This window comes from Pristis pectinata, chromosome 8 (assembly GCF_009764475.1).
Source record: "Pristis pectinata isolate sPriPec2 chromosome 8, sPriPec2.1.pri, whole genome shotgun sequence".
Classification (NCBI taxonomy): domain Eukaryota; kingdom Metazoa; phylum Chordata; class Chondrichthyes; order Rhinopristiformes; family Pristidae; genus Pristis; species Pristis pectinata.
The window spans coordinates 21,631,141-21,653,895 of NC_067412.1; the positions used below are offsets into that span (position 1 = coordinate 21,631,141).

The 22,755-nt window shown below is 35.9% G+C and overlaps 1 protein-coding gene across 1 annotated transcript; it reads left to right on the top strand.

Moving 5' to 3' along the window:
- The first annotated feature begins 5,276 nt into the window (after positions 1-5,276).
- Positions 5,277-6,122, top strand: LOC127573255 (protein PERCC1). The gene has a single exon (XM_052021288.1). It carries the CDS (start codon positions 5,277-5,279, stop codon positions 6,120-6,122), a length of 846 nt encoding a protein of 281 aa, XP_051877248.1.
- The last annotated feature ends 16,633 nt before the right edge of the window (positions 6,123-22,755 follow it).

A 22,755-nucleotide genomic window follows, 5' to 3' on the forward strand; every position in this document is an offset into this window, starting at 1 on the left:
GACTGGATCAGCCATAACCTTATTGAACAGTGGAGCAGGCTCAAGTGGCTGATTGGCTACGCCACCTGTTTCTTATGTTCATGACCAGGAACACAGCTGATTATTAAAACAGAAGAACAGAAGAACATTCATAACTGCAAAAACAGCAGAGCTTTTTTTGCCATTATTAAAACTCTCATAATCTAGGATAAGATAGCAGCATACATTTTAAAACCAAGAATGCAGTGAGAGACAAATAGGGCCTAGAGAAGGGCAGAAAAGGCTACACACCTTCCTGAGACAAAGGAACACAAAAAGCAAGGAGGAGGTATAAGCCATAATCTGATACGAAGATAAGGCATGTGGCTCAAATGTCTCATTTTGTTATAAATACCAGGTATTGGAGAGCATATCGAGGGCAGCATCTGCTAGGACATATGCTCCAGCAAGTACATATTACGCTATTGGATCATTAGAGGCTTTATAGTCAGCAGATGGTCAAATATTCAGTCAATGAATACAGCTATACTTGAACCAAGACACTGAAAAAAACAAGGAGAGACTTTCAACCATGAGTACAAACTAATGTAACACAAATGTTTTAATATCAAAAAATGAAAACTTGCATCTTTGAGATCAGAATAAAATATATTCTCATTTAGATATAAATGCTTGCAAAGATTTACTGCTAATCCTTATGTGTACATATGAATGGTTGCAAAACACAAATGGCATAAATATTTTCCAGAAATTGGAGGCTCAATTCAGATAATAGTGCTGAGAATCACAATGTTCTTTACTATTCTTTAACTATACATGTAAGCATGAGGGCAATATTATGTGTGGCTAGTACAAGTTAAAGCTAGCATCTATTGCTGACAGCTAATTTGCACTTTTAAGGGAGAGGCATTGATGCCACAGTATGTGGCAGATTTCAGTGAGGACATCCTTAGTGAAGTCTAGGCTTTTCACACATTGTGCCCATTAAGGTTCAGTAGAAGGATTGCTCCCTGAACGCATTGGGAAATTTGGTATCCCATGAAGGGCTTTCTCATCATCTTCTTCTTCCAGCAGCTTGTTGATTTTTCCAGCTATGCTGTACAAGGGGAATGGCTAATGTTGCACCCATGTCTGGGAACAACTGGTTTCTACAAAGCCTGAAGTGACGGACTCAAGCCTTTCAGCAGCTGTTTCATCACTCCTTGTAAATTACTGCAGTTTAAAGCATCTGAAGAAAGCAACATTATGGAACCATTGTAACAACTGGAATTCAACCTACCACTAACAAGTAGTTCACGATCTTTTTAAATGACATTGGCAGGGAATCTTTTCTGCTGCTTAGTATGTATACACTTGTGGGTGTTTAACAGAGGAAATTATACTGGAACATTAAGTCCAACGAATGCTAATTGATGTCTTGATCTGGTTACACTGTACATCTCTGGTGACTGTTCAATCTGCAAGTGCTAGTACCTTCACCAGTGTGGAATCTGATACAACTTGCACCACAAGTGCACACAAATACTGCTGATACCATTGTGGTCCTCTTGGGTCTCTTGTAGAGAAGAAAAACATGTTACCTACTCCAGTTTATCCCTAATGTACAGTATATTACAGCGGCAAAGAAACTAATAAATGTCAACAGAACAAATAAAGTAGAAATTTGTAAAGGAACTATTGTTATGTCCCCCTTTCAGGTTTTAATTATTATAATACTTCTGGATATTTTAAATATAAGAACACAAGAAAATAGGAGCAGGAATGGGCCAAGCAGGAGTAACAACTAGCAGTATACTATTGTGCTTTCAGGTATTTAATTTTTTTTAACTCTTTGTTTTTTCTGTTCCTCCAAAAGTTACCAACATAAAGCAATCTTTTATTTCCATTGTTTTGACTATTCTCCAAAATGAATCTTTATTGTCCCAATTAAGTATGTTGACCATTATGACATGAATTTGAGAAGGCAAGCTGAAGAGAACAACTTCTTTATTGGATCTTTTTTGATTTGCTTGCAAAATTTAAAGAATAGAATGGTTGGCATGGATGGTAATCCTCATTAAGTGTTCTTAAATAGTAATGAAGAAATTCTAATCTAAAGTAAACCAATTTAAAGAATGAAATTAGCATTCTGAGACCAAATGTGTAAATTCAGAAACCTGTGTGAGGATGTCTTCAATCCAGACTCAAACTACATTGATTGTAATCTAAAATAAGGAAATCCAGATTACATGAGGTTAGCAGAACCTGTAGAATACAACTCGAACATAAAGGGCTCTTCCATAATTTGAATGTTGAAATCATTTTCCACATAGCTTTCACAACTCTATGTTCAAAAGGTATTTTGTAATAACAAAGATTAAATCAGTGAGTCTATCTATCTGCAAAGTCAAGGAGATAAAAGAATTGCTATTACCTCTTCCAAACCTTGCCTATGTAAGTAGAAGGAATACATACATGTAAATGACTATCCCACAATAACTTCAGGAACTCTACTCCGTTGTTGGTAAAACTCAAGAGTTATACATGGCACACTTTTTTTAAGAAAAGGGAAACAAAATCAAAACAGTTAGTGCAAAATGGAACCCTTCAAATAGTTTACTAATCTTGTGCAAAATGAACCACTCACCTGCAGGCAAATTTAACGTGTAAGGATTGCAGCTATTTTCAAGCCCTGACCACAATTAGCTTGGGTAGAGGGAAGGAGGCATCAAGTGACTTCACTAAAGAGCAGGGAATGTTCTGTTAATCCATGGTTTGTTTGGGCTCATTCCACTGTGTGAATTAGTCAAATTTTAATTTCAAATCGTAACATTCATTCATAATCTCCTCATACTATGCTGTGGACTTGTTCAACAGTGACATTGGATTGCAAGGCTATATTGCAGAAAATAAAATCTCAGTTGAAGATTTAAGTAAAATTCACAACATGCAAAGACATTTTTTTCACAATTATTGCATTGAAACTCATTTCTAGATCAGTTATTTAATCTGTGCTTGAAAGTATAGTATTTAAGACTACAAACACTTGAAATTTAAAACTCCCTCACCTTCAATAACAGTGCACTGGAGGGTTTACATTTCAAACTCTTCCACTTGGTTCCAATGTTGTATTCTTCAGTCGATAATGATCCTGTTAAAGACAGGCAGGGACTCATTTAGCAATAATTTGCCTTTCTATAACACCTTTAGAGTAGCGAAACATCACAAAGTACTTTAAAAAAATGAAGAAAATTGGACATTCATCTCCATATGGAAATAATTACAGGAGGTGACCAGGAACTTGGACCTTAACGAATATCCTAAAAGTGGAAAAAGACACAGAGAAATGGAAAGGAAAATCCAAAGCTTAGGGGTAAGAATCAAATTCAAGATTGTCAAAAGTGGAGTGATAAAAATCAGTGACATGCTAGAGGCCATATTTGGAGCATCCTATTAACTCACAGGGTAATAGGCCTGGTGGAGGTTTCATAGAGGGGAAGAAGAGAGGCTTTGAAGACAATGATAAGAATTTTAAAATTGAATTTTGCTGAACCAGGAGCCAATACAAATTGCCAGGCACAGGAATGGTGAATGATAGACTTGATGTACCTTAGGACAAGGGCAGTAAACTTTTGAATGAGCTCAAATTTTACAGAGGCTGTAAGGTGGGAGGATGGACAGTAGAGAAGTGGAATAGTCATGTACAGAATTAACAAAGAGGTGAATTGAGGGTTGCAGCAACAGGCAATCTGAGGCAGGAATTAGGTGCTGACAAGTTATGTGACACATCAAAGTGGAAGAGAGGTGGGAATCATCACTATATGTGTGGAATCTGACATGTTTCTGGATGATGTCGCCAACAATTAAACAGAAAGATCCTATTTGCATTCAAAAGTAGTAGGCTGATGCCAAAATCACTGCATAATGAAAATGCATTTAAACAAAGTAGTATTTTCATGTTCTGAGAAGTACCTATTAATTATATTTTTATAGTAAGGTAGCTGCATCTTTTGGTCAAACTACTTTGTAAAATAAATATTCATACATGATTTTAAAATATTTGCTAATTAGCTTGTTTGATTTAAATTTAAACCATTTTGTATGATTTAGAAGGATGCATACTTCTCCAAACCATATTGCACTGCATTTGATCATGTACTAGTTTTTAAAATTATTGCTCCCTATCCTCTTTAAACACCGATTGTGTAATAACAATTATGTTTCTTAACTGTGCCTACTCAATAAGTCAAAATACCATGAAATTCAATTTTACGCCTATTTGATTCACCTGATTTGAGCACAAATCAGAAGAGTTGATAAAGCCCTTTGGCCAAGTGTGAAGGCCAGTTTTGCATCTGTGACATGGAGATTTAATAGCTGAATTTACAGGAACAGCACTTGAAAATTCCCTGGCAAGCAGACCATTAAGCTAAAGCCTATCTTCCGTCCCTCTGATTTGCTTTCTTCAACACTCTCTGGTTGCTGGGTGCTAAAACAAACCAAAGCTCTGTTTACAAAGTCTACTATTACAATACTCCCACCAAATATTTGTCAAAAGTCAGTCCATGCAAAACTATAAATGCATTAATCACAGGTGTGGAACTGCTATTAAGGCAGGGTAGCTCTTTGGTGTGCTTTTCCAGTGTGACTGTATAATTCAGGTAAGAGCTATTACCGCTTTACCATTTTTGTAAAAGATCTCCTGAACCATTAAACAAACGTAAAGCTCTCAGCAGCCCCTGTTGCTTGAGATTTAAGGATTGGCAGTAACATTGTGATAAACAGTGTGAAAATTGTTAATCCTTTAGATGCTGTACTATAAAATACATTGTGTTGCCATTAAGAAAATGTAGACTTCATAAAATCAAGTTATGAGCACCAGAGAATTATTAAAATGCAAGCTAGACTTTTCAAGTAATAGATTTGCATTTTAAAATCTAATAGAAGTCTATATTAAAATTATTTGAAAGGATTTACACTTGATAACTTTTGAAATTATTTCTTTCATGTTAAATATGGTAGTATTTTAAACTGAGCTACTGCTTTTAATGGAACACAGAAGTCACTGTTTTATTACACCTATTACCAGATTAATGATTCAAATTTATTGATAATCAATTGTTCTGTGTTGAAACAACTGTTGTCTACAGTGGTTTCTTTGTGTGTACGTGTGTGCATATATGTGTGCATGTTTGTGTGTTTTCGATTTTCTCATAATATCTGGTTGATAACTGTTTTTCCAGCAATAGCAATACTATTTTTTTATATTCCACTCAGGGGCAGATACAAGCAAAAAACAGAACCAAGATAAGCACGCAATGGCAGCAGGTGTGATCAAGAACATGTCTGATTTTAGACTAGCACCAACCTTTCAGCTTCCTTTTCTGAACCTCAGTGTTCACCAGGACATGGATTTCCAGGAAACATCTGAAGAAGAGGAAGAATTAGAAGATGACGGTGAAGAACGGGAATCAGGATCTATTAGCAAATGCATTGAAAGTGAAAACTGGAGTGCAGCATGTGAGTTGTTTACTCCTGTAGCAAACAACACTGAAACCACATTGCAGCTACTAAGGTTTACTGAGTTAATCAACAATGATATTCAGAAGTACTTTGGTAGGAAAAGCAAAGATGATGATCCTGATTCTTGTAATATTTATGAAGACAGGTTTTATTCTGGTAAATCAGGTAGAGAGCTATACTATGCAGATCTAATAAAAATTGCACAAGATGGAGATCAAGAAGAGGAAGAACCACATGTATCTTTACTACCACCCAAAGAAATAGACACTCAGGCACTGAAATTAATCTGTGACAGAGAAAGCATTAAAAAATTAGGTCCTCTAGCAGAACTTTTTGAATATGGTTTATACAAATATATGAAACCAGCAACCTTGAACAGGAGAGATAGCAGGATGCAAAAACTGGATCGAAAATATGCCAATGTAATCCCAATGCACAGACGAAGGCTTCCTTCATCTTTTTGGAAAGAGCCCTTTTCTCTTGTGCCTGGCTGCATCCTTCATACAAGCACACCTGATTTTAGTGATCTTTTGGCCAATTGGACTTCAGAATCAAATGGACAAGAACTCCAAGTTACGAGAGAAATCTCAATTGAAATAAATAGGCAGTCACTGGAATCAGAACCTTATCAGGTTGTATAGTACAAATAGTGCTTTTTCTTAAACCTGTTATGAACCATTTGAGTGCTAATGTTTCTGCTATCCTTTAAGATCTTAAGTGTAAAGATAACTATCAAAGTAGTTCCTAAAATTATTGCTTTTGCTAATTTAAAAGTAATTCTAGATGTTATTTGAAGAATTTATCCAATGAATGGTTGATGAAAAATGTAAGAAAAATGCAAACTATTAGCATCCCAGAAAATTTGCTGCAATCATTCCATTGAATTTTCCTGACGATTATGTTTAATTTATTGGGTTTTAAATTTCACATTGTGTTTTATACATTCAGATCCTAACCAAAGTATGGGAATAAAAGTATTAGTTTTACCTGTTTATATGGATGTGTAAATACATGGACTATTACACTTTAATAAACTATTACTGGAGCATGTTTGATCAAGCTGTTTATGTGCTGATATAATTATTTATATTGAAATTAAAACAATTTTTAAAATTTCAATCCATTTTCTTCAGCATTGGTGAGGTTTGTCGTCATATAGGTTGGAATAATAGAACAATGAGCAGGACAGGCAGCAGTTGAGCAAAATGTTGACACGTCAGCTTTCTCAGAACGAGGATTAATACCAGAAATTGTTTCAGATTTTCAGTGTCTGCAATATTTGGCTTTTGATATATTCCCAATTCTTTTGCATGGTTAATGAGCATTTTTACTTAAATATGAGATCAAATCCAGGAGATTCTTTTCCTTTAATCACTTGTTCGTACAATGTCAAGGGTTCTATGAAACAATGTTATCTTTACAATACTTTAGATCTTCAGTATTCTTTTTACTTACTGAAATATAGTGGACTAATACATGCTATGAAATATTTGAGATTTTAAAACATTTTTAAATCCTTTTCTGGTAAATGCAATGGATGAAAACATGGTAACTTGTCTGATTCAGAGCATTATTTTATTTAAGTACAAAGCAAATCAATCTTCAGATGCAAACCAACCTATGGGAAACACTTGATACTTCTCTGGAGTGTCAGCACAGATTACTTTAACAATTACTTCTTGTTTATACCATATTACTTATATATCTTCTGTCTGTCTCAAATACCTAATAAACTCCAATCTAGAAGTGACAAAAGATTTGTCATTGGAAACACCAATGAGTCATTTTTATTTTAAGTTAAATGCTCATCTGTTTAAATATATGTTATTTATACAGATTAGTGGTTCACTAGAGATTGGTAGCAGAAACATATATGGTGGCTTCAGATTAGTCCGTAACACTAAAGCATCAAGTGGGTGATTTAAATACACAAGTAATCTATTTAGATGAAATTCACATGGTGTAATTTTAAATAACAATATTCTACTAATTTATGTTGCATGCATGCACAAGGAAGTACGTTTTAAATGTAGTTGCTATTGTAATGTAAGAAATATGGTAGCCAATTTGCACTGTAACAAACAGTAATGTGATAATGACCAGCTAATTGGGAGGTGGCAGTGTGGCACAGCTAGTATAGTTACAGCTTCAGCAACCTGGGTTCAATCCAACCTCCGGTGCTGTCTGTGTGATGTTCTCCCTGTGATTGCATGGGTTTCCTCGGAGTTCTCTGGCATCCCAGATACACGTGGGTTGGTAGGTTAATTGGCCATTGTATATTGCCCCTTGTGTTTAGGTGATTGGTACAATCTGGAAGGAGTTGGTGGGAATGCCAGGAGAAAATAATGGGATTAGTGTGGGATTAATTTTATGGTTGGTGTGGACTTGCTGGGTCAAAGGGCCTGCCTCCATGCTGTATGATTCTATATCTAATCTTTTCTTTAGTAATTTTGAGATGGCGATAATTCCTGGCTGAGACACCACAGAGCAAAGACGTCATATTTCTTACATTACAATAGCAACTACATTTAAAACGTACTTCCTTGTGCATGCATGCAACATACATTAGTAGAATATTATTAAAATTACACCATGTGAATTTCATCTAAATAGATTACTTGCGCTACAAAAAGCACACGATACTTCACAAATCAACCGATTCCAATGGCATGGAAACCACGACGATTGGAGCTGATGGATTTGTTGCAGCCTTCATCCGCCTTCACAGCTGTTGAGTTCGAAATAACTTCGTCCGCCTGTTCCACCGTTGAGGTCTTGGTTGGATTGTTCTTTGTCAAGGACCTCACCATTGCCCTTACCGCCACGGGTGACCCTACCAGGAGCATAGCTCCAGACAGCATCGCTCTCGGGATCTCAAGACCACACAAGCTTCTCCACCACGACAAGGTGACAATCCACGGAGAAGTGACCAGTGACATCTCTCTCACTGCTCTTTGAAATAATACCCCAGGATCTTTAACAGACACCCTTGAGGGAAACTGGGCTTAACAGACACCCTTGAGGGAAACTGGGCAGCAGTCAAAAATAGTTTGTTTGCCAGGGCAGAGTTCCCTCAATATAGGCAGTATAGGATGTTTTATAGGCCATACCCAAGACCCATATCTGCACTTGCTTGGTTCCTTGCTTAGTTATTAGCCCGAAATGGGTTTCTTCGGAAAGATGTCAAATGGCAGGTAACTTTTAGAGGAACAAAGACTGAACGCTGGAAGAACTCAGCAGGTCAAGTAGCGTCTGTGGAGAAAAAAAGGTGCAATTTCATGTTTCGGGTTGAGACCTTCCATCAGGACTGTGAAGGAAGAGGGAACATTGCCAGTGTATAGCAGTACAAGGGAGGGGTGGGATAGAGGCCGATAGGTGATTGGTGGAACCAGGTGGGTAGGGGATGATGGGCAGATGGTATCAGGTAGAGGAGGAGTGAGATCAAGGCTAGTAGGTGATAGGTAGAACTAGATGAGGAGGGAGAGGAAATCATTTGATTCACTTTCTTATTGTTGTCATATTTCAAAGCAATTGGTGCAATCCAACATTGATAGCAGACAAAACCAAAAAACTGCTAATGCCAGAAATCTGAAATAAAAACACAAACCAAAACAAAAACTCAGCATATCGGGGAGCACCTGTGCAATGAGAAACAGGGTTAACATTTCAGATTGAAGACTCCTGTCACATCTGGGAAAGAGAGAAAAAAAGGTGGTTTTAAATTGCAGACAATGTGGAGGAAGTAACTTGTTTTCTCCACTTGTGATGAAGGGTCTTTGACATGAAACGTGAACTCTGCTCCTCTTTCCACAGATGTTGCCTGACCCACTGAGTGCTTCCAGCATTTTATGTTTTTAAATCCAATATTGATAGCAGCCTGGCAATACAATGTTTTGGCTGTGCAAGGGGAAAATGTGTAGTGCCTAGAAGGAATTACTAAGTTGTTGGCCTTATAAGTACTGACAGAATCAATTACATTTGCTCCTGTTCAAAATGTGATGCTATTCCATTTTTAAGGTTGATCTACCAAAGAGACTCATCTCATCACAAAGTCCAAGAATAAAATTAGAAATATGGATTGACAGTATATATTGTGTATAGAATTTAAGGCACTTTCATGCACCATTTCAGAACCTGGCTGAGTGTTATTTGAATGTCCCATGAACACTAACCACATTATGTCCTTGTGTGAACTGGGCATGTCCTAAATCAGTAATATCACCAAGAAATACAAGGTACTTTCAAGTGTGAAAGGAAGAGCTATGAGGCTGATCCCAGTGTCAAGGCTCTGAGTTATGAAGACACACAGGTGAAGCTTAGAATTATCAGCCTAGAAAAGAATCAGTTGCAAGGTGATCATATCAGGGTACGTAAGATTAACGAGGGTATTAAAATGCTTGCTTTAAAGCTAATTTAAATAGCAGCAGTAGGATTAAGCAATACACAGAAAATTAAAATAAAACAGAGGATGCTGGAAGTACTCAGAAGGTCAGCAGAGTTTAGTGCAGATTAAAGCAGTGCAATGAAAGAATAGATCTGTTTCTCATGCTTTTTCTTATTTTTAGTGATTCACTGAAAATTTACCTCTTCTATTATTTTAACTCTCTATTGCATATCCTCAGAAGCATAGTATGATCTGCTCAATTCCTAGTCAAGTGGCACCTGAGAAAATAGTCACCAATAAGTGCTTTTAATCCCTTAATGATAACATTCCTATTTTGTATCTTTGTAAAATGAATTTTAAAAGTTTAACAAAAGATTGTGTATATACCAATATATTTTCAACATGATTTGTTAAAATAATCTTTTTCCTTCTTTCTTTCAAGCTTCCAATTGCAATGAATATTTTCTAATACGTGAACTGTTTCAGGTGATGATTCAAACTTGGGTCAAGACTGTTCCGGCCAAATTTCAAGGCATAACTGGATTTACCTTATCAAGTATGGATAGAGCATTGGGTACAAATGAACAGGACTATTATCAAATTTTACTTTCTGTTATTAGATAACACTCCATTATACCATATTATAAGGTCATAAAAAACAGTAGCAAAACAATTTCATGCCTGATAATCATTTAGGTTACTAGGAACAAAGAGGTTTACTACCTATCATTCATTATTTCAGGCAAGGTGAGATATTCTGTGGTTTCACTTGTACTTTTTGCCAACTGTCATACTTATACACAAACATCAACGTGTAGTGGAAAATATGAAGTTGCATTAGCCATGACTTACGCCTCAGGTTGTATTTGAAAGTCTGCCAGGTGTCTCCACAAAGGCTTTGACTTTGATGGCTATGTCTTAAACATATACTGCTAGAATAACAACCCTGTGATTACTCCAAAGATATGTTTCACTTGTTGCTGAAGTTAATAAGACTATTTTTTAGTATTCATATCTCAATTATGATGTTTGTTATAAAATTTGCATAAATGCATCAATAGGTACAGGAGTATGAGAAACAAAGAGGGATTGAATCTAAGAATGGTTAAAATGCAGAGCACAACACATTGCCCTGGAATTTGTGCTGAGGTTACTGGAGAAGTCATTCACCTTTATAATGGAGGAAATATGACAGCAACTTCATGAACGTGAACTTTCATAATTAAACATGGAAGACAGAAGTGCTCTTGATTATTTTGTACTCCTCCACAGGGTGCACATTCTCCAAATCTTGCTGGCTCTGTCCAGTGGTTCTGATTGGAACTGCCTGCATTTAGTCATTCAAATGAAACTAAGTCCTGCACCAAGATGTACATGCAAATCTGTGACTTATTGAATGACAGAAGGTCTGTCAGAATGTTCCATCACTGGACTCCACATAAAGTGCAACAGTGGAGACAAGTCTTGACAGAATCACCCAACATTTCACAGTAGAATTATGTCTCTGATTTCGAGACTTATTAGACTAAGCATTGGATCTGAACTCACTGATTTAAACTGCAAGTCTAGACCTGCATATAGGAGCCAAATTTATTTTTATAAATTATTTTACTTCAGAAATAATTAAAAATATTACACTAGCTGTTTTATTACCTTTATTTCAATTTTACCATTTTCTCAATGTCAGAAACATTCAAATTTTATTAAAATCCACATTAGGTTTACTATGAATCTAGGCTCTATCCTAGCTTTGCTGTTTATCAAAGCCTGTTTGGTCATTCCAGGCGCAGAGCCCCTGTGCTGGAGACTCCGAGGTAGGGTTACAGTTTAGATCTCACTGCAGGGTGCCAGCAAGATTGGCCCTCAGCTTCCACCCAGATGACTGTGGACATGCAGACAGTGGGTTGGGTCCAACAAGATCCATACCAATAAGAAATCAGTGAATTGATGAGAACCTGAACTCTTGTTGAGCAAATCCCATTGTTAATAACTCATGAGAATACTATACTAAATCAAGTTATTACTAAAGAGTTTCTATTGCTTAACAACCTCTCAAACCTCAGGAAAAAAGCCATGTGTGAATTGTCTTGCTCAGATAAATATTTTAAAATTCCAAGCCTTTTGCAAGGATGAAATGTTTGTTTGCAAAACTTCACCCTTCATCTTAATCTCATGCCAATGTTCCAACCTTCAGTATGTGTTTGTATTTAAAATGTTAAACCTTAGAGTTTGTTGTCTTTGAAAAACAATCAATCTGATTGGCTGCCTGGCTTGATTGATTGCTGTTGCTGATTGTCAGAGATCCCATATAGCTGAAACCTGATTGTGACTAACGCCAGGGAAAGAGAAATCCAGGCCAGAAGAATCACTGGGCCTTTGTGGATAACTTTCTCATAAGTACATAACATTGTCACTGACTCCAAAATCTGACTGTTCTTGAATAAATTCAAGCTTTTCAACGTCACTAATTCACTCAGCAAACTATTCTACGTGTTGTTCCTTTATAGTGAAAATATTATTGGTTGTTCCAATGTCCCAGTTTGTTTTTGATCAGTGATGTCTTGCTCTCATTTTCCTGCAGAAACAGTTCTCTATATTTACCTTATCTATAAATTCTAGTATATTGTATATTTCCATATGGTTGTCACCTCCTTTAAAGCTTACAAGCTGCAGGTTTTCCAATGTTTCCTGAGCTCCAGGTAATTGAATTTACCCCCGACAGCTTTGGATACGGCCATCTTTTGAGAGGCTTCCTTTCCCCTCCTTCCTCTCCCTCTTCTAGCAGTTTGGACTTCTGGCCTTTGCTCATTTTGCAAGGCATGTTGTACTCCAAGGGTCCGTTGCAATCCACCTACTAATCCTACTAAACCAACCACCTACTAATACTGACAAACAACTGGTTTGTGCAGAGGCCTTGAACTCAAGAGACCTTCAGCACCTGCCACACCATGCCCTGCAGACTTCAATAACTTCTACAAAGCACCAAGCACTTTTAGAATGTTATCAGAAGCCAGCAGACATCAATTGGCAACTGATCTGCAATCCCCTTAAACAGCACAAGTGGGGTAGGGGAAATCCTCCTTAAGAAATACGTATTCAGTTGTGTGAGCTTAAAAGTAGGCGCTGAATTCCAAAGTGACAGTGCTTGAGTCAAATCAACATTACATGCTGATTGATGTCACTATTTGTCTGTTTTGCAAATTTCAGGTGGGCATTGTCTGCGCATGCATTTTAAGCTCACCAGTATGCTGTAACTTAAGACATCTCAGTTCCTTTATTGAAACTAATTCAACCCCCATGGTCATATGTTATGGTTTCAAACTTTCTGACCCTGGTACTCTAATATTTGTAATCTTCTAAAATGACTGAGTTCAATTTCAACATGATTAACTTATCTTCTATAGAATCTATACGGTTTCCCATAAATATATAACTGTAATAGATTTTATACATGGCACATGAAATCCACAAACTGAAGTTTATTCTATTTGGCCTGTAATTATTAAATATCCATCCTTAAACTAAACGCTTTCAAACATCTTTCAGGTCTGATCTGCAATTACTGCCAGTAATTTAGAATAATTTTATAATTTCATTCCATTAAGTTGACTTATAGGTTTATCAATAGCTTTCTGATATCTCTACATGGAAAAAGGTATTCCCAGGATAACAGCTTGGCCTTTTTGGGATGTTTATGCTTTGTTCTAATAAAACCTAACAAGATACACTAATATCCATGAGCTCACAAAATGGAGAAGGAGATTCTGTTTGATACCGAGAACTTCAAGTCCATGTATTGGGGGTACCCAGAAGTTCACCACAAATGACAGAAGGACCACAAGTAATTATCTCACAAACCATCCACCAGCTCACCCCAGCAGGCACCTCCTGCCTCCTGCTCCATCTGTGGATGAGCTTACAGTTCATATACTGGCCTCATTAGTCACTTCAGAACCCACAAGACCAAAGGCAAGTCATCGTCTATCTCATGGGACTATCAAAGAAGGTGAAGGGCTTAGGTTTTAATACCAAGTTCCATGCCCCTTTGATATCTAAACTTACTCAAAATAAGCAAATAAAGTCATTGAACTTTGTAACAGCTGCACATTTATAGAAACAGTTAATATTATTTGATATCATTTGGTCACCAATTCATGATCAAACACTGCCCATCGCCCTCTTTAAAACTTCCCTGTCGCGAGGAAGAAGAACTGATGGTTCTCAGAACAAATTTTGCTCCTTCACACTGTTTCTTATTTAAAATCATGCAGAGTTAATACGTTCCTCATCCTCTACTTTGGAACTTGGCATTGCCAAGTATTTTTAGCTTTTGCTTCCAAGACATCCACCTAAAATCACACAGGGAAGCATATATTAGTAATATTGTTTCTATATAATATGAAGATTACTGATTTAATTATACAATATACTTTGCAGCATATATAAATGTTGTTTAAATTAATTACAATAACATGTCATTACTTAATTGAAGTAACAATAAAATGATACTGCAGAAACAAAAGTTACTCCTTAATTTACTGATTGTATCAAGTAAAATTAAAGCTATTTAGATAACAACAATGCACAAAAAAACTATCACCACCACCTTACCTAGTTTATTTCTGAATAATTGTTTAAATATGCTTTAGTCACTTTGCATTTGCATTAAATGAAAACTTTTAGCTCCTTTAAGCTTGTTGGACCCTCTCAGAACACGTTGGTACATCACAAGATATTAAGCAATATCTAGCTTAATATAGATATTAAGCTAGATATTGCTTAATATCTTGCTTATCTCTAAGCATAGATTTGACTATGCTCTAACCAGCATAGACTTGACTTTATGCTGGTAAAAAATATGCACATTATACTTTCACCGTGATATCATACACCTAGTTGTATTATACGTGTTATGTTATACATTAACATTAATAAAAATTAATATATTTGAGTCTATAAATAAAATATCCATTGTCCTCCACAGTTCCATGCTCCACTGGCACTTAAACATCACTGAAAATAATCAAAGAAGGACAATAAGTTGAATAACACTGAGTCAAGCTTCTGGGCAATGGCTGACTTACAGATCAAAGCATGCACTAACATTTTGCAGACAATTGTGCCAAAATCCCTGTTTTGAAAATTAGTAAGGGAACAAGAGCTTTCTTAAAACTAGTAATTACCATGTCATACTTACTCTTCATATCTATGTTTCTACAAAAAAAAGGAACTACATCATAAGGGATTATCCTGACTGCCATTCCCATCTTCCAAATGTCATATCATTGCATAGAATCCCCTTCCTCTGAGTTATTCTTTTGATTAAGCCAATTACATCATGATTTGAAATAATTCTATTTTTAGAAAATTGTAGGAAAGAATAGATGATCAAACTGAAGTAATACACAAGAATGAAAACCAAAAGCAGGCAATATCTTGAAGTAACATCCCACTGGGGGAAAAAACTGTGAACCAGAATTTGGTTACAATTAACACTTTTGCACAAGCTATTTCAGTATCATAAAATACACAGGAATAAAGATTATTAAGATCACCAGTTTTTACCCTTTGCTTTTTCATAATTATCTGTAAATTTTTACGTTTATTTTATCTCCACCATTTTTAGAGGCCAGTAATACACCATAAGAAAGCTACCTTCTATTGCTCAAGTCTATCTATCAAAGTTTAGTCTTAAAACAATATTCGGCAAGAGCTTTGGCTTTCAGTACAGTGATTAAAAATTCTTTACTAATGCTGGTACCACCCTGCTTCAAACCTTTTCCATCCTGTAAAGTTTATAACCAGGATTATTGTGTTGCAAACTACTATTAGTGTTATTGCAATTATATGCTTCATTTCATTGAGTAATAAACACAGTTGCTCTCCCTTCATTTAACTTACTATACCATTGGTGTCTAGTGATCAGACCAATACTTCCTTAAATATTTCCAAACCTATTGCAGGTGACTGGTTTGTAGCTGCACACCTATCAAAAGATGATGGCAAAATTGAAGTAAAGGTATAGTATACAGTTTTGTCTGAAAACCATAGCATTAAGTTGGTAAATAAATTGGTAAATTGGTTTATTACTGTCACACGTACTGAGGTACAGTGAAAAATTTGTCTTGCATACCGTTCATACAGATCAATTCATTACAACAGTGCATTGAGGTAGTACAAGATAAAACAATAGCAGAGCATAGAATAAAGTGTTACAGTTACAGAGAAAGTGCAGTGCAGGTAGACATAATGTGCAGGGTCATAACAAGGTAGATTGTGAGGTCAAAGAGTCCATCTTAACATACTAGAAAACTGTTCACTTTCCAGGTTCACAGGCATATCTCACATTATCCTGACTTGTTATCCCTGCAATGTTATTTGATCAAATTCCCAGGATTCTTTCCCCAACAGCATCATTGAAGTACCTTCATCACAAGAACTGCAACATTTCAAGAAGACAACTGACTATTACCTACTAGAAAGCAATTAAGGATAGATATTAAAGCAGACACCTTATGACGCTGCCCAATACATCATGGGCACATCCCTCCCCACAGTCGGTAGTATCTACAGAAGGCGCTGCCTCAAGAAGGCAACATCCATCATCAAAGATCCCCACCATCCAGGCCATGCCATCTTTTCACAGCTACCATGGGGCAGGAGGTACAGCAGCCTGAAGTCCCACACCACCAGGTTCAAGAACAGCTACTTCTGTCCAACCATTCAGTTCTTGAACCAACCGGCAAAACCCTAATCACTACTGTTTAGCAACACTATGACCACTCCAATCACTTTGCACTAAAATAGACTTTTTTTTCTTTTCTTGTAAAAATTGTGTACAATTTACGTTTAATTTGTTTTTCTTGTGAATGCTGCTTACATGATGCTATGTGCCTGTGATGCTGCTGCAAGTTTTCATTGCACCTGTGCATACATGTACTTGTGCATATCACAATAAACTCGACTTTGACTTTGACAATGGCTACAGTGTGTTCCACCTGCAAAATGCACTGCAGTTAGTCACTAGGCTACTCCAATAGCATCACCCCAAACCATGACCTCCACCACCAAAACGAAAAATTACATGGGAGCACTGGGACCTGCAGTTCCCCTACAAGTTGCACACCATCTTAAATTGGAAATATATCACCTGCCCTTCACTGTCCCTGGGTCTAAGTTCTGGGAACCCCGTACCCAACAACACTGTGGGAGTATCTTCAACCGAAGGATGCAGCAGTGCAGATATATGAAGGGAGCTCACCACCACCTTCTCAAGAGCAATTAGGAATGGACAATAAATGAAGGCCTTGCAGGTGATGTCCACCAACCCAAAAATGAATACAAAAAAGCTTTGAATGTGGATACTCATAATTTACTAGGATTATGGACAGTTTTTTTTAAAGAACCTACAATGATTTGATTACATTCAGCAAGTAACTGGCAAAAGACAGAATACACTTAAGTTTTATAATTGTTTCACATTACATAAAAGCAAACACTGAAAAGACATGCTGTGGGAGAGGAGCTGCAATAACGAGCAAAAGAAGGGAACTGACCATTGGATTTATAGTAAATATCAATTATCAATAGATAAAGCAAGTTTATAAAGAGAAACATGAAACTTTAAGAAATTAGCAATGATACAAAATCAATTTACTTTCAGTTTAGCAAAACAAATTAGAAGCACTGCCATCTGGAACCTCTGTGAGAAAAAAAGTTTATATTAATTTTGTTATCTCTAATTAACACATGCATGAACTACACACCAAATGTACAACAGGTTCCTAATAAGTGATACATTTAAAAATATCTAAAAATGTATTTCCTGCATTATGAAATAACCGTGATGAACTTTGAACTGTAGGTAGCACCCAACCTGAAAAACAAACAAGTCAGCTCTCCTTCCACCATAACTAAACCCTTGGCAAACCAACTACAACATTACAATATACATTAATTAAAATTATAGAAAGTATTAGAACAAATCTATAACTAAGTCTGACAGAAGTCACATTTACAAGTACTTCTTTTGTTATACTTGTCTACTTCTCTCATACCTGCTGGCTTGATAGATGCCCCATCTGTTAATTTCTATGTTGTTGATAGTATCAGATCCCTTAATAAATAGCTTGTTTCTTGAAAGTGTGTCATTTTCATCATCTTGATTTGGTTTCATCTTGAATGTGGTTAAGTCATCTTTTAGTCTTTCAATTTCTGCAATCCACTGATGAATAAATGGTAAAATGAAAAGCAATTTTTTTTAAAAGAGTCAGACGATGGAAATGTAAATGGTCAAAGAGAAAGAAAAGAAACATTAGAAATATTATAAAAGGATAAACAACATCCTTTGTAATCTGAGGTTAAGTACACTCTTTTTATTTAAGCAAGGATGATTACCTGCATTAAGGCCAACAAAGAATTCCCAATCTTATCTATTGTTGGTTGTCCTTTTAGTGAATCCATAATAACAGCAAATAAGTTCATCCCTTGTTTTCAGTAAATTTAAATAGTAAGGTAATGTCTGAATAGTCAGATTTTCCTTAACACATACAGCGCTGAAAATCTATTTGTCAGTTTCATAATGAAAAAAAATCTCCTATGATCTTTAATTTAATTAGTCTTAATGTTGTAAAGATAAATTGAGTGAAAGCACATTTTTCATCATAAATTTCAATAATGAAGACCTCAACTCTCAAATTAATTTGTTTATTCTTAAAATATGTCTTTTTTGCATACAAGTATTTGCAAAAAACAAATGCCTAAAATATCTACTCTGTACATTTTTTAAGCTTTGGCAGATTTCACATTTTCATTCAAAGAGGTCCACCGATTTCAGGAATTGTTCAAAAAAAGGTTTTAACAGAGGAAAATTAGCATGCATATTTTCTATTATTCTGAATAAGAGGATTTATAGTGATGGTGGAAAATTAAGAAAACCTATACTGAATAAAAATTATATATCATCTTAATTTGAAAGTGAACAAAATGACCTATTAGATGCTTTCCTTAGAGTCGTACAGTTAAACAGCACAGAAACAGACCCTTTGGCCCAACTCATCCATGCTGACCAAGGTGCCTACCTGAGCGAGTCCCATTTGCCTGCTCTAAACCTTTCCTATCTATATACTTGTCCAAATTTCTTTTATATGCTGTTATTGAACCTGCCACTTCCTCTCACAGCTCGTTATATATACCCGCCACACTCTATGTGAAGAACTTGCCCTTCAGATCCCCTTTAAATCATTTAAATCCCCTCTCACTTTAAACCTATGCCCTCTAGCTTTAGACTCCCCTACCTGGGAAAAAGACTGTGACAATCTACCTTATGCATGCCCCTTATGGTTTTATAAACCTCTACAAGGTCACCCCTCAGCCTCCTTCACTGCAGGGTAAACAGCCCCAGCCCATCCAGTCTCTCCTTATAACTCAAGCCTGCCCGTCCTTGTGAATCTTTTCTGCACCCTTTCTAGCTTAGTCACATCCTTCCTATACTATGGTGACCAGAACTGTACACAATACTGCATGAAGTCTCACCAACATCTTGTACAACTGTAACATCATGTCCCAATTTTTGTACCCAATGCCCCAAACAATAAAGGCAAGCATCTAACCTTCCAGACCAGCTAACCTTGTCAGAGGCCTTGCTAAAGTCCATGTAGGCAATGTCTCCCACCTTGTCCTCATCAATCCCCTTGGTCCCCTCTTCAAAAAACTCAATCAAATTAATGAGACATAATTTCTCATGTACAAAGCCATGCTGAGTATCCCTAAGCAGTCCTTGCCTTTCCAAATGCAGATAGATCCCATCTCTCAGAATCTCCTCAGTAACTTTCCCACCACCGATGTTAGGCTCATTGGCCTGTAGTTCCCTGGCTTGTCCTTGCAGCCCTTCTTAAATAAAGGCACAACATTAGTCACTCTCCAGTCTTCTGGTATCTCACCTATGGTTAACAAATGCACAAAAATCTCTGGCCCTAGCAATTCCTTCCCACATACTGGATTTATTATAATATTTTAATAAATCCTTTTATGAAGATCTCCAGTGGTTTTACTTACTCAGACACATTAACTTCTATTCCTGTATTGTCTACTTAAATACTAACTTTGATCAGATTTTTTTTCTTTCTGCTGAAATCTCTTTACTGGATGCTACATGTCTGTAATCACATATGAAGGTGGACAACTGAATTTAAAAAAAACTATGGTATAGGGATAAGACACTTGACCAGAAATGCAATCAAAAAGATGATTTTTGAGAAGTTTGTAATGGTAGACAGCGAAGTGAATTGGGTGAGGGAATGCAAGGAGTGTTGGAGATTGTGATCAAGACAGCTAAAGGCTCTGCAACCATTGCTAGGGGTGAAAAAGGGAAGAATGACCAAACCATGCAGGTTCTGGAAGATAAGGGAAGTCTGGCAATAGGTAACTTAAAAACTTAAGCAAATAAAGTTTCACTCTGAAGTTATTTTATGATTTAAGATAATAAAGTAATTTTCCATTTGGTGGCTGGGTAGTTAAGAATGATGCTCAATGGCCATGCTAGAAAATCACATGCAGTATGAACCAAAGGTTCATTGAAGACAAAGAGGCACTTAGTCAATCAGGTAATTCAAAAGTGACTCAATTTCTTCAAATAGAGATTGGAATTCAATGTCAGCACCAACAATAAGACTCCAAACTTACTGAGTTCAAAACTATTAAGCTCATATATAAATACTCTTCCCAAATTCTAAGAAAAGCTCCAGCTTTTCGGGCATGTGAATAAATAAACTACTTAAATAGCAGTATTATTTTAATATATCAAACCATATACTAAAATACTTAAAAAAACTATTTTGAACTGTACAAAATTGTACATTAATGCTAATATTTCAATTACTGTTTCTCTTTTCAATGTTTAGATTTGCATCTGAAACACTAAGTCCACAGAATATGAAACTCAAATGGGCATTTTGGTACAACTGAATATGTTTTTGTTGAATTGACTTTTAGGGATAGGAACAGAAATCTGAAATAAATCTGAAATAAAACTGGGAAAAAAATAGAAACATTTACAGGGTATCAGTGCAGAGAGAAACAGAATTAATGTTTCAGATTAAGTTGAAAAACAAGGAACTGCAGATGCTGTAAATGTGAAATAAAAATAGATATGCTGCAAATACTCATCAGATCAGGCAGAATCTCTGGAAAGAGAAAAAAAGTTAATATTTTAGATCAATGACCTTTCACCTGAACTGTTTCAGACTCAGCAAATTAGAAGTTAGTGATTAAACAGTTTTGAAACAACCATGGAATCGAAGTAAAATAAGGTAGACGGTGAGAATAGAACAAAGGGGAATGTCTGTGAAAGAGTGGAGGGCATGTGACTAAATGGCAAAAGAGAATGCACCATTATGATCGGTCATGCAAAGGAACAAAAGAGAGGTCCAGGGGAGGGTGTACAATGAATATATGAAGGCTGGCTGGATTGTTTTGTAGATATTACCAAAAAAGGAAACTGACTTTTCTTGCTAGGACTAAATGGTAGAGACCCCTTCCCTTCTGCTGGGTTAAATTATATTCATTTTATATAAAAGGATTTATGAGAGAATGTTTAATTCATAATCCAACTAATTTATTCATAATCCAACTAATTTATTTGGCCACATAAATCAATGACATAGCAAGGCCTTATTCAATCAAACATCATTAAATGTCTATATTTTAATTTTTCAGCTTACTTCAGTTTGCATAATTCCAGGGGAAAAAATCCTCTGTGGAATAGTGATTTCTTCAGTTGTTTCTTGCAGAGGTCTTTTAAAATTTTATAAATCTGATAAGGCGTGGAGTACATTTCAATTGTCCTGCTGACTTCCATTTAAACTGTTTACTTTAAAGATTAAGATAACATGCTTTTACCTAAGATAATCAAATTTGTTTTGCAGTTCAACCACAGTGCAGAATGTCATGAATTAATTCACCAACTTTTTTCTGTGAATTATTTCAAATAAGGACGACCACACATTTCATATTTTCACTGATCTAACCTACTATGATTTTCAAAACCACAAGCATGCAAAGGACTGACCACTGTATTAGTTATAAAGTCAAGATCATTGTTTGGAAGAATTTGCAGATTTAAGATCACAATGGTTCCACAATGATAATGTGAGAGACTGTTGTATCAAAATGCAGATTTTCTGTACTTAATTGCTTAAGCTACTTTCAATTGATACTCCGAAGCCTAACATTTGGCTAAACTGCAACTTATAAAGTAATCACTTAACAATTGTCACGCTTGTTCACCCACCCCCTAGGTGTGGCAGAAGATTTAAAACAGGTCACCCACATTCTTCAAAATTAACCAAGACAGTGAAAATGAATAGGCTTTCGACGTGTAGCATAACACGTCTAAGTGTGAAAATGTCCACAATGATGTCCTTAACATATACACTCTCAAGTATTTTTTAAGCTTTTAAATATATTTTGCTCATTGCTTAAAATACTTTAAAATATAAATTTTAAATTCTGTAAAATTAACTTTCCGTAACAGCTTTAGAGGTAATTGATTGCCATTTCTGCAATCATATGATGTTACCAAAGACATCTTAGAGCACCCCTTAAAAAAACTGAACTCTTAATAAAATATACATTGATGCTGTCAAGTGATACTTACAAAATTAATGTGCTGTGAATTTTTAAATAATGAATCTTGCAAGTTAACACTTCTAAATTAGCTACAGATTGCAAACAAAATCTAAAAAAAAATGTAGGTCAAAAACTATCATACTGCCAATAGTAAGTGGAGGTTTCATTTAACTTAAGGAGCAATTCATTGAAATTCTTTCCTATTTGGATAAAGTTAGGAAATCTTGTACAAAGCATATTTCTGCATTTACTGTATTTGCATA